Consider the following 13,478-nt stretch of genomic DNA (forward strand, 5'->3'; position numbering starts at 1 on the left):
ACAGCAAGAAGGGACAACATCAACCATAATTATGCAAGTGAGAACTCAGAGGAGTTAAGGGGTAACAGATTGAAGAAGTGAGTTTGAAGAGAGAGCACTAGGACAAATTAATCACAACAGACCTGAACAATGTGTATTGATTTTTTTCTTCAAGTGCAAGCTTTGATATAGTGTTTAGATATTTAGCTCCTTTTATCTAATGGGGTTATGAAGCTTGCTCATGAGGGACTATTTTGTATCTATTAGCTTCCCATATCCTTTTTGGGTTTGTTTGTTTATTTGACTAGTTTGTTTTCTAGATTTGGATACAGTCCAGGAAAATTGTCTATTGTCTGCTTCATGCAAACTTTTTTGAGATTTACAGCTGATGTGAAAACAGTCTGCTCATCAGAATAGAAAAATGTAATATAATTTCTAAGCATAGATTCGAAGTGTGGCATTGTTTCTAAATATATGCTAGCCCAGTAATAAACTAAGCTGTGATTAGTCTCTCTGTTATACTGACTATTCAGTCCATGGGCTTACACGAACATCCAATTAAATCCAAACATTTGGGAAGCAGATAATGACTACAGTTTTGCTGGAGAAATTACTGTTGCACAGCATAATTGGTGCTCATCATGAGAAGGACTGTGGCTGCAAAATAAAAATGTTAAGCATCTTCTTTCCTCCAAGCATACAAGCTTGTGTGGAAGAAGTGATATTGCTAACAAACAAAAAGACAGACAAATGCGTTAAGGTTCAGCTAAATTTGTGTTCGTAAAACCAAAACTGTCAGTGCTGGGGAAAAACCCAAAACAACATGTTGTTCAGATCAATGTAACTGACATGACTGAATACTTGTTACGTTTCTGTTGCTGTGAGTGCTGGGGGGCTTTATCCTCCTGCTACAAATAAACACAAATCCTAGTGACCCACTACTAAAACAGATACACATAGAGATCTTTTTTAAAATCTGCATTGACACATATAATGAAACCAAAAATACAAGGTGGAAAGTCGTGGTTCTGAATGAATGAATCAACTGTTCGAGTGCTTGCAGTGTTGTGATAGAGAAAGACAGAGACACAAATGTAGCAGCCCTCTGCCCTTCCTCCCACACTTTGGTCCACTTGAAAGTGCAGCTGAACCACCTGTCCTTCGCATAGATTATACACCTGAACTAGCTGCCTCCCTCAATACTAAGACAGCAGTTAGCTGAACTGGAGATCTGGAAGAGCTTGACATAAAATAACCCAAAGCAATTCGTATGAAACTGGTAGAAAACAGCCAGCATGTTCTGAGCCAGAGAAAAATGTGATCGCTAGAAATATATATTTTTGTAACATTAAAATACTTAAAAAGTGAAGAGCTGTATAATTCTGTATTAAATTAGCTTTGTTCAGAGCATAAATATAACAGCAAACAACTATGTGCTATGTAAAGACAATGTGAAGGCGTCCTGAGCAGAGAATTATGTTCCTTTTTTCTGTGTGTGTTGTAATCCAACCTTCTCTGTTGTTTATGGTGGTATATGGTCTGAATGATACATCAGCCCCTTGTCTGCATCCCACTGGCTAGCTAATCACCCGTGCTCTGCACTGTGCACATACATTCATTAACACTGATATTGAGAGAGCAAAAGCACAGAAGCAACCACCCTCCTGTTCCCTCCTGGTTAACACCGTCAGCACTGTTCACGCTGTTAGCACCATTTGCTGCCAGCAGCTAGCTCACCCACGTGTTGGGAACTGTGTGCAGACGCCCTCTGAATCGTAGATATGCTCTAAATGTCATGAAAAGCTCATATAATCCTCAAAATCCTGATTTTGTGGCACACAATTAAGAGTATCATTTTTATTTATAACATTAGTTTTGTAAGAGCTCAATTTTGTAAAAGTGAAGGACTTATGATATGGTTTTTATGTTCTATAAAAAAAATCTCCCAAGTTGGTCTTAAACCATGTAAAGAGGGAAAAAATGCACATGCTCAACACAAAAAAAACAACACACAAACTCAAATATCTACTGTATGTATGTATCTTAATTTATTGCTACCACATGGTACAAAAAGCTTCCTTTCCCATTTACTCTTACTTCTGCGAAGCTCACAATAATACAGAGATGCTATTGGCTTTATGAAACCTTTGTTTTTCTAAGGCCATAGCAGGGTCCACAGTTCATGACCACTGTGCTGACATATGCAGGTCTTAAGCTACCCAACAGTTGCCCATGTGGGCCACCTGATGAAAATGGACCGGAGAATGGAGAGACGGAGAATGAGGCTGAGTAAGTGCTTTCTTGGGGAAAAGAAATATTGACTCTTAAAGGGTTGGGGACAGAGGACAAAGGAAGGGCAGGCATGAAACAAAGCCTCCATGAAGGGCATTCACTAGCTACAAGGTTAAATCAAAGTGCAGCAGACCGGCAACTAGCTGCTCTGGGAGGGGGAAAGCTGCAGTCAGGGCTTTAGCAATTTTGGACAGAGAGCCTAAGCACTATGTGCATGCTAATGCAAAGCATGACAGATGAGTGATCAATGCGCCAACATTAACAACCACTACATTAAGAATGCAGCATTAGCATACTGCAAGGAAAGGCAAAGGTGAGAGGGCAATCAAATTCCTGTCCAACTGCCAGAGGCACGTTTCATGACCCACCGAGACTGCGTGTAAAAACAATGATGGTTACAAACAATTCCCATCTCGCAGCTGCATGCATCTGTGCACCGGTAAAATTTCATTTACTGTTTCAATCCATGTCTGTGAAAACATGGATGTATCACCAACATCTTCAACCCAGCAGCACAGAAGATCTACACAATCAGCACAGTTTCAATGTGGGAACTCAAGATTAGCGTCACCAATACAGAATTTGATATGTTTTCTTCCCTTCATTTCCTGAGATATGACGTTAAGTAATGGCAAAAAAAGTTTGGGTTTTTTTCATAACGTATGGAGGCATACAATGTGAGTGCTTCTTTACACGATGATCACAATCCCGTTCCCTTATTGACACGCTGGTTACAATGGCTGGTATCAGCAGTGAAAAGTGCTGAATGACTGTTCCACAAACCACAATCACTGCACCACAGGGGAGCATTACCATAAACATGCAATGCCATGAATGGTAAATTAATGAAGTATGACAACAAAAGTGATATCCACAACAATAGTGAGCATAATGTAACCGTACTGATACCATTTCCAAGCAGTCATTCTCTCACCAGCCGGGTGAAGTGGCTAAATGTAAAAGTGCAGATGCTCAGTGCTGTTTTAATGCTCTGTATCTGCTGGCAGAACTATGTGTTTACTCTGTTGACACTATTCTCACACACACCTCTTCAGAAAATGTTCTTTCCAAGTGTGTGAGTGTTGCCGCAGTAAAAGGGAGGAAGCTAAAAATGACATGCATCCTTGATCAATCCATAGTCGATATATAAAAAGGAGCACTTTGGCAACCACTGTCACAAATTGAGCAGAATTACACTGGAAATCAAAGGGGCAGAGATGATTGCCAAGCTTGAATTTTATGCACACAGATTTGTCAATATACCCTATAATTTCAAAACCCTCTCTTATCTTAAGTAGGAGAAAAGAGAGAAGAGGGTTTATGTGTGGCTACAAATGGTTAGAAACATTGTGTACTTGCAATGGTTCACAGTTGATCTGCTGTCACGTGTCCCATGTGCTTTTGAATACCTGTCTGTCTCTCTGTTAATGCATTTTTCTGTCTAACTTTAACATGTAAATGGGATGTCCAACAACAATTTGAGAAGTGTGAAGTTTTGAGAATGGGAGAAGAGCCATTAGAAACCATCCACCTACAGAATATGTCAGTGCCTGCTTTCATTTGGATACAACTAAGTATTACCCCATCAGTGTTCATACTGTACCTGATACAGCTGTAGTGTTTGAAGGTGCTGGCAGCCTTTTGACATTCCAGACAGAGTTGGATTGCACCTGGATAGTCTTCCTCCTACAGAAACAGAGAAGTGAATTCATTTATTGTATGACATGTTAAAAACAGTACTGTATTGTCTGCAAACATTTTATAAGTACCATATATATCAACAGTAAACTTAGCATCATTTTGGATTGTGACTGATATTTCTGACTTCTTTTGTGCATTTGTTTTTTTTTAATCTTCCTAACAATGATTGTTACAGCAGATACAATGGGGATATCTGAGGATTACGTTCAGTGGTCGTCAAATCCTTTCCATGTGCAACTGATGACCTTCACAACAGATCTGCATGCGTTGGACTGTGTCGTGTTTGTGTCGGTGAATGCAAAATCTCTACTCATGTTTGACCTTTTGAGTCTATTATAAACATATTTCTTCATGTTTGTTGGTGTGTGTGTGTGTGTGTGTGTGTGTGTGTGTGTTCGTGTAAAGGATGACAATACCTCAAGCATTTCGCTGAGTCTTACATCTGTTCTTTGCTGTGAGGTGAAGAATGACAAGAGGAAGACATGAATAAAGCATCAAATTATGAAAAAATTACCATTGTTATAATTAGAACAAACATTCACAGCAAATAGTTTAAACAGAGTATGTTTAGTCAACTTACATACTCAAATCATGTTGGAGAATCACTTGCAATGACTACTGTCAGCCACAGCCACACAGTGGGTTTATAACGGTTTATAACAGAAGGCGGGCTGCTTCTGTGTGTTGGTGTGCGCTGTTTATTCTTGTTTTGACTCTGCATGTTACATTAATGTCTTTACATTTACCTGCATGTGTTACATGCACTCACACCCTTTTTGGACTTCTTTCTTTGTACACTGCATATTCTTTTCATTCTATATATATTCTATATACTGTTAACCTTTGTACATCCCTTAGAGTAAATATCTGTATACATTTCTGCCTTGCTCATTTACTATATACAGTTATGCTGTACATATTTTCAAAATACATTTATTGCATTTTTTTTATTCTATACTTGTGTTTTTTGTGACAGCTGGGATTGGCTCCAGCCCCCCCGCGACCCTTCCGGGACAAGCGGTTACAGAAAATGACTGACTGACTGTTTTTTGTCTATGCACAAAAACACTAAAGAAAATTATTTGCATTCCAAAACCAACTTGGAAATAGGGTTGGGTAACATTTATTGTTTTACAAAATAAGGATTTTTTTTTAGCGATAGCATTAATACACTAGTAGCAGACTCGTTTTCTCACTCTCTCTCTTACTGCTAATGTTTACTTCAGTTATTCTGCTGTTTTTTGCTACTTAGGATAAAAAGAAAAACTGTCGTTGTCATGTTATAGCCTTGCTACATTTATCTTTTAATGACAATCAGAACAACAATCCATGAAGGGATCATGGACCCAATAAAAAGTTATGTTGGACTAAAAGAGAACTTTCTGAAGGATGGTCAGAGTGTAAGTGTAAACCACAGTGGACATGGTTATGTAGAGCACTTTTTTAATCCAAGCGAGACATTTTATTGTTACAGTTACTGCTGGAGCCTAAATAGATCTCACTTATGTAAACTAAAGCTGTTCTGCATTTATCTGGTCTTTGTGGCAAAACTCTGATCCCCCTTTACCATATGGACAGATGCAATTTAAAACAAAATATGTTATTGTCAATTATGTGTGTGTAAACTTTACCAGGGTCTTGATGGTCCTCAGTGACTTAAGCAAGCCTGTCAGCAGTTGTCGCCGCCTCTGATTGGCCAATAGACCCAAGCTGGCTTCAGTGAATCCTTCCTTTGCAACGCTCAGTTGCCTTCGCACAAGACATCACAGTAAAGAGAGAATGAAGCATCTATACAAGTTTATATTGTTACTTAGCTGGCAGTTAAAAGTCCAACATGCTGTCATGAGCTGTTCACCAGGATAAATGATACACCTGTAGAACTAAGTCTAAGTGGTCTGTAAGAAGGGCTATTACAATAAATACATTGTCAAATTATCAAGGTCAGCAAAAATTATTAAGGTCTTGTCCATATATCGTACGCTATTGCACTGAGGAATAAACAGCAGGGTTTGGCAGTTATTCCCTGTTAAGGAATGACTCTCTATACTCGCATGCCAAATGTTTAATAGTTATTTAAGTGCAATTTTTGTTGGCAGAGCATGAGAGTCCATTTTGTATGCCTTTGGGTGTTAGTTTTTGGGGTTTGTTAAGTTTTATTAATTGAGGATATAGAAAAATAAATGTTCAAGTTCCAAAGTCTGAATATATTTAAGAATCATAAGTTCATTGCTCTTTGAAAGGGTGTACTTGCTTTATTGGGCTATTATTTTATCATTATATTATTGAAATAAAATGGTCTTGAAATAACAGTAATGTTGTTTATCACAATTGCTTCTGGAACAAAATATCATTTTCCAAAAGTAGTTAATGTGACAGGCCTAGCTGTAAGTAATGTCATTATGCTGATTATTTACCAAAAACTGCATATTTACTATAACCACCCAAATCTTTATGAACACCAAGACAACATTTTTTGTCTTTTCAAAATCCTAATGAAGACATAAGATATTGTAGTACCGAGTATCACGTGGTGTGGCATGTTTTCTATCAATATTTAATTTCAAGGGCAACTGAGACAGAATAATTTGTCATTTGGGATCATATTAACAGACTGGCAATATATGAAGGGAAGGTACATTATCACGGTTGTGAGGAAAGCACTTCGTAATCAGATGCAGTTTGAATGGGCTATTCCAGCAGCTATTTCATTTAGTGAATAGATAGTATGTGATAGAATGCTATTACCTCCTTGCATTAGTGCAAATGACCGCTGCCAGCTGCAGGTTGGTCTGTAATGCCGTCACTCGTTCCAGTTCCTGTGAATAAGGAAGACGTTAGTGGTAAAAGTTAAATATTTTTGTTAAAATAAAGTTATCTATAAACACTGGGACATTTCAAAGTTAATGTTTCAGATTGTAAGGAATTACTTATTTCTGAAATATCTTTCTAGGGTGAAGACAGCTTCATGTCAATGCTAAGGGCTTGTAAAATCTGTAGGACACAGAGATATTGTTGGTTTGGTTTATTTGTGGAGCCGTCAGTGAAATATGCCTGTAATAATAATGCCATTTACCCAGCAAATCACTTCCCCCGCTAAGTACCGCACAGACATGAACAACAATGCATATGAGAGCGCTCTTCAGGGAGATGCATCCTGCTTTGAGCTTCTTATGAAGATAGATATTATAGATGATGTCATTATGGTAAGGCATGCATCATCGCTGCAAATAACACACAGAAGAAAGAGAATAGCTTCCTTTCTTCAGAGCTTTGACATTTAGAAAAAGGATCAATGAGCACTCTGCTCTGAGAGTTCAGTTATTATGCCACTTAAGTGACCTCTGAGAGGAACAAACAGCCAAAATTATGACCCTGGGACAAGCTGCACTGCTGTTATATTTTCAACTTTTTCTTCCCCTCTTGGTTATTTTCTTGATCTGCCACATGTCGTGCCTGAGGTGAGAGATGATTATTCTTTGATGTTGTTTTTTTTTTTGTGCAGCATCGCCCCTATGCAACACAAGGTCCAGTGTTCACAAACATTCTCATAACACTGTGAGACTTAAAACAACCTTTTACCAACAGAATATAGTCTGGGGAAATTCATTTTGAACGGTAATAAAAAAAACAACAACAACAACAACAGAATCAAAGTGGCACTTCAGCTGTGGATACGAGATCAATGATTCTATTTAAACTGATCTGGCCGCATGATCTCGAGTGTTGACAAAGACCTCACAACAGATTTACAAGGGTTGATTCAATAGTTGGAATTTTTTTCTGAAGGGACATGGCATGCAACTCATGCCTTTTGCTTCAAGGCCTTTAAAATTTGGAACAGAGTTGGTCTCAAGAAAATGTTGAAAAAAGCTAAAACTTAATTTGCAGAGATATCAATACACTATTCACATCTTAATTTACTCTAAATTACAGATTATTTAGAATAATGCTATCATAAACTATGAATTTAGTCAAGGAATAGTTTCACATTTTGAGAAATACAAGCTGTGGCCTTCTTGCCAATGCTATGCTACATATGAAGCTACAGCCAGCAGCCTGTTAGCTTTGTTTAACACAAATACTGGGACAGGGAAACAGCTAGCCTGTCTCTGTACAAAGGGAAACAAAATGCGGCTCCCAGCGTCTCTATTAACACGTTTTATCTACTTTTTAAAATCCTGACAAACACCCAAACTTCACAAAACTGCAACTTGTCATTTTAACAGTTTACTTTTTCCAATTTGTGCACTTCTTTCATGTGGACAGACTAAACCGTGCTAGTTTTCCTGCATTTCCAATTTTTATGCTAAGTTCAACTCACCAGCTGGAGGGTAGCTTCATTTTAACACAAAATGCACCTGTTCAAGAGCAATAGCAACATTTTTATCTAAATTTTCAAATGGGAAGCAATTGACACGCCAAGTAAATCATTTTCAAGCAGAATGAAGAGTTAAGTTTCACTTTGCACCTGACATTCTGCTCCTCTGTCTCTGCCCCGAGTACACTGTGGTGAACAATCCAGCTCCAAAAGTAGAAAATCTATTTGTGGCAGCAGATGTTTTGATCATTGCAGGCAACAACAAATAAATGAATGTGCTGGAAACCCTGCCAATGCACAGTGCATTGGCGTAAGACTGAATGTATTAGATAACATTAGGTATATTTTGAAGCTTGGCAATGAAGTTACCACTTTGCTAACTTTAACTATCACCAGTAACATTCTGTAGTAGTTAAAAGAAACTTGCATTGCCACTGTGTCAAAAAAATTGACCTGTGATTAGGTCTGGATTGCTATAGTCTACAAAAAATACAGTTATACATGCTGAAATACTGCAGTGCATAGAAGCCATTTCCATATTACCACAAATAGTAGCGGTCAACTGATATTGGTTTTCCAGCGCTAATACAAATTATTAGTAGTTATTAATGAGGCCAATAACTGACATTTGGAACCAGTAAGCATTTACAATAAAAATGAACATTTTTACAATCTGGAATATTACAAACTCCAACACAAGACTTGTTTAAAAACCCCTAGCAAATGTTTAATCAAAACTGAAACTGAACTGAACTCAGGCACAGTGTCACTTACAGCCAGAAAAGACCTTTACTCTAGTCAAGAAAGCAAAGACAAGTATGGACATGCCTTTATGTACACATTGATGCATTTGCAAATTAAAATACTACCCAAACATCTAAGAGCAACTGTCCATTACGCTGACACATGTAGAACACAGTCTTAAATACGTATATAAGCACTAGTAAGAAGGGTCTATTAATACATGAAGGTACCAAGGTAGCATTTGTGCACTCAAACACACATTAAAATGTGTCCTCAGGAAATGCCCTTGCACTCTGAGCGACGGGGAACTGACTGGGACATGGCTGACTCACCAGGGTCCAGCTAAGGAATAATTTAGAGGCTGAATCCAGCAGACTGATTCACACACAAATGCAGCCATGTCTTTAACACCTGCACCGCTACAAGATAAGATAAGTTAGATAAGATAAGATAAGATAAGTTAGATAAGATAAGATAAGATAAGATAAGATAAGATAAGATAAGATAAGATAAGATAAGATAATCCTTTATTAGTGCTACAGTGGGGAAATTCGAAAAAAAAAAAAAAAAGAACGCTTCATGAATTTGTGGGTCATCAACTGTCAAAATTTGTGTCTGGACTTAGCAAATCTTGCTGTGTCTTGAACTCAACAACATCATAAAAGCAATGGAAAGTCTTAATTGTAAAATGAATAAAACACACACACACACACACACACACACACACAAAGTCTGGCTCTCACTCTCTGCCCCTTGTTACCACGCCCACTATCATTACACAGGTAAAACAGTACGAAGCAGTTGTGCAAACTCTTAGACCATGATGGAATGTAAAAATACTCTTGCATTCAGTTAAGCTTTCAAATTCACACAGGAAAAGACCAAATAACTTGAATACACAGCTTTATACAGAATCATACACTCAGACAGATGTGCACAACATGCTGAGTGCTCAGTACGTAGCCTGCGGCTCCAATTTGTTGTTATACCACTGCTCTGAGCCGTCCATCCTGTCTGTTGACTGCAGTTAACCTGACAGACAGAGGGCTAAATCAGCTTGTGTAACTGTAACTGTGCACAGTGGTGGAGTCTGACAATAGTTCTGTCAGTTTTTGAAGATGAAAGAGGTTAAAGAGCTGGCATGCAATGACTGGGATGTAATAAAAAGCGATAAACAGAAACAAACTTCCAAGAAAAATTGAAGCTCAATAACGCTGTATAACAACACACAAATGCTAATGTACAAATGCTGTCTAAAATAGATCTGTATCTACTGTATACACACAGGAAAGGTGAGCCTACTCAAGCAAAATGGTTTTTTTTTCCATGCTTCTTTATTCATATATTCATAAGAGGTCACCCTTGTGACACTTTGGGACATTGGCTATGCACTAGATCCCTGTTGGCCATCCTGTGCCTATACATTCTAATGATGCTGCTCTTTAGGCCTTGCCCTTATAACTTACTTGCACATAGGTGAATGGAAAGCAAAGTTGAATTGCATTCAGGACACAGAAGTGCAGGGATTCACAGCTAGAGTTAAAGGCATACTTAAACCACAAAGTGATCATTTTTCTATCAATTACTCATCCTGTTTTATCTTGAATTCATGAAGAAAACTTGTTTTCGCATAGCTCAACTGTCAAGAAAGAATCCGAAAACAAACAAATATTCCTGATGAAAAGAAGTAATTGGGGTCCACATTTAAAACAGCAAAACATTCAAGTAAACTCTCACCCGGAGGGGGCTCGCCATCCTTTTCCGGCTGAGAACCATGGCCTCGGATTTGAAGGTGCTGATTCTCATCCCAGCTGCTTCACACTCGGCTGCAAACCAATCCAGTGAGAGCTGAAGGTTGTGGCCCGATGAAGCCAACAGGACCACATCATCTGCAAAGAGCAGAGACCCAATCCTGAGGTCACCAAACTGGACCCCCTCAACACCCTGGCTGCGCCTAGAAATTCTGTCCATAAAAGTTATGAACAGAATCGGTGACAAAGGGCAGCCCTGGCGGAGTCCAACCCTCACTGGAAATGAGTTCAACTTACTGCCGGCAATGCGGACCAAGCAGGGAACGGACAGCCCGTATCAGGGAGTCCGAAACCCCATATTCCCGGAGAACCCCCCACAGGACTCCCCGAGGGACACGGTCGAATGCCTTTTCCAAGTCCACAAAGCACATGCGGACTGGTTGGGCAAACTCCCACTCACCCTCAAGGACCCTGCCAAGGGTCCAGAGCTGGTCCACAGTTCCACGACCGGGGCGAAAACCACATTGCTCCTCCTGAATCCGGGGTTCGACTATCCGGCGGACCATCCTCTCTAGCACCCCCGAATAGACCTTACCAGGGAGGCTGAGGAGTGTGATCCCCCTGTAGTTGGAACACACCCTCCGGTCCCCCTTCTTAAATAGAGGGACCACCACCCCAGTCTGCCAGTCCAAGGGCACTGCCCCCGATGTCCACGCAATGTTGCAGAGTCGCGTCAGCCACGACAGCCCCACAACATCCAGGGCCTTGAGGAACTCTGGGCGGACCTCGTCCACCCCCGGTGCGTCCTCCCCCACCATCGGAGCCAACGCACCACCAGGTGGTGGTCGGTTGACAGCTCCGCCCCTCTCTTCACCCGAGTGTCCAACACATACGGCCGCAAGTCCAACGATACGACTACAAAGTCGATCATTGAACTGCGGCCTAGGGTGTCCTGATGCCAAGTGCGCATATGGACACCCTTATGCTTAAACAAGGTGTTCGTTATGGACAATCTGTGGCGAGCACAGAAATCCAATAACAAAACACCACTCGGGTTCAGATCGGGGGGGCCATTCCTCCCGATCACGCCCCTCCAGGTCTCACTGTTGTTGCCAACGTGAGCGTTGAAGTCCCCCAGCAGAACGAGGGAGTCCCCAGAAGGAGCACTCTCCAGCATCCCCTCTAAGGACTCCAAAAAGGGTGGATACTCTGAACTGCTGTTTGGACCATAGGCACAAACAACATCATAGGGGTCTTGTGAGCTACACTTTGTCTGGTCCCTCCCCTAGGACCTGTTTGCCATGGGTGACCCTACCAGGGGCATGAAGCCCCCGACAACTGAGCTCCTAAGATCACTGGGACACGCAAACCCCTCCACCACGATAAGGTGGTAGCTCAGGGAGGGGTGTTTGCAAACTGACTTTTTGATATAGTTTTGCTGTTGTTAAACACAGACCCCTATGACTTCAACTCATCAAAAATGTTTAGACTGTTGAAGGATTCTTTGTTCACTGTGGCGGCATGGTGGAGTAGTGGTTAGTACTCCTACAGTCTATGCAGGTCAGGTTAATTGGTGACTCTGGACTGGCCAGCGTGTATGGTTGTGTGTCTCTATGTGTCAACCCTGTGATAGTCCGGCGACCTGTCAGGGTTGTAACCCATCTTTCACTAAATGTCAGCTTGGATACTCTACAGCCCCCCCGCAACCCTTAAGAGCATAAGCGGTTACGGCTAATGAATAAATGAATGTTCATTTTGGAGGCATACATGAAAAACAAAATTTTCTACATGATTTCAACATAGTACGGAGTGAGTAACTGATATACAAATGGTCATTTTGTAGATGAAGTATTCCTTCCACATATTTTGGATATAGCATGTTTATGTATCCACATTAACACACAGTTAATTAAAAGGGTGTGTGACCATACCCACACATCTTAAGCACACTATGACCCCTGTGTAATTGTCAGGTATGACCACCAAATTACTAATCTCCTTCAGAGGAGGCAAGTGGGGAACACAATCAAAGGCAGTAACAGTAGCAGTGGAAGATAATTGAATACCAGTCAAAGTCCAGTGGTGTTGAGTGACCTCATCAGGGCTACCTGGTGCAGATTCATTACAACTTTGACTCCCAGAAGGCAATCTTTCTTTCCTGATAAGTTCAAAGGTCATGCATTTGGCTACTCGATTCCAATCATAGACTGTATATGAAGATGGACATGACAGCGCCTCAAAAGTGAAGCCAAAATATCTTCATCTCCTGGCTGGCTGCAGCACAGGTCATAAAGCACGCTGCTGCCATGTTAGCAGAACAGGCCAAAAACTCAAAATACACATCATACATCATACAAACATACACATTTTAGGTAGTTCTTATCTAATCTACCCTATCCTATCCTATGGGTGGGACCTCGATACCGTGCATCTACCCCCTGATCTCTTCCTCGCAGTCTATGGCCTTGAAAGATAAGAGAGGGAATTTATTTTAGTTTTTACAGCAACTGGATCCCGCCTTGCACAGACAGAAAATGTTACATATGTCAACTTTGGAATACCAAATTCAAATGTACATTTAAGGTAGGAAAATGAAAGAAAAGAGTAGCACTTGAGGAATTTACACCTGCTGATTTGTAATCAACAGTTTAATTGAATCACAATTACAGCTCTGGCTTCTTTCCACATGAGGA

The 13,478-nt window shown here is 40.3% G+C and overlaps 1 protein-coding gene across 1 annotated transcript in view; it reads right to left on the minus strand.

The window, feature by feature from the left end:
* The window catches only part of vps50 (VPS50 EARP/GARPII complex subunit), a 133,721-nt gene that overhangs the window by 97,087 nt on the left and 23,156 nt on the right, over positions 1-13,478 (minus strand). The window contains exons 6-9 of the mRNA XM_042506207.1: positions 6,718-6,788; positions 5,604-5,721; positions 4,389-4,424; positions 3,875-3,957 (exon numbers count right to left, since the gene is read on the minus strand). Of these exons, the coding sequence (XP_042362141.1) occupies positions 3,875-3,957; positions 4,389-4,424; positions 5,604-5,721; positions 6,718-6,788 (308 nt within the window). The remainder of the gene's footprint in view (positions 1-3,874; positions 3,958-4,388; positions 4,425-5,603; positions 5,722-6,717; positions 6,789-13,478) is intronic.

The sequence above is a fragment of the Plectropomus leopardus genome, chromosome 18, assembly GCF_008729295.1.
Source record: "Plectropomus leopardus isolate mb chromosome 18, YSFRI_Pleo_2.0, whole genome shotgun sequence".
Lineage (NCBI taxonomy): Eukaryota > Metazoa > Chordata > Actinopteri > Perciformes > Serranidae > Plectropomus > Plectropomus leopardus.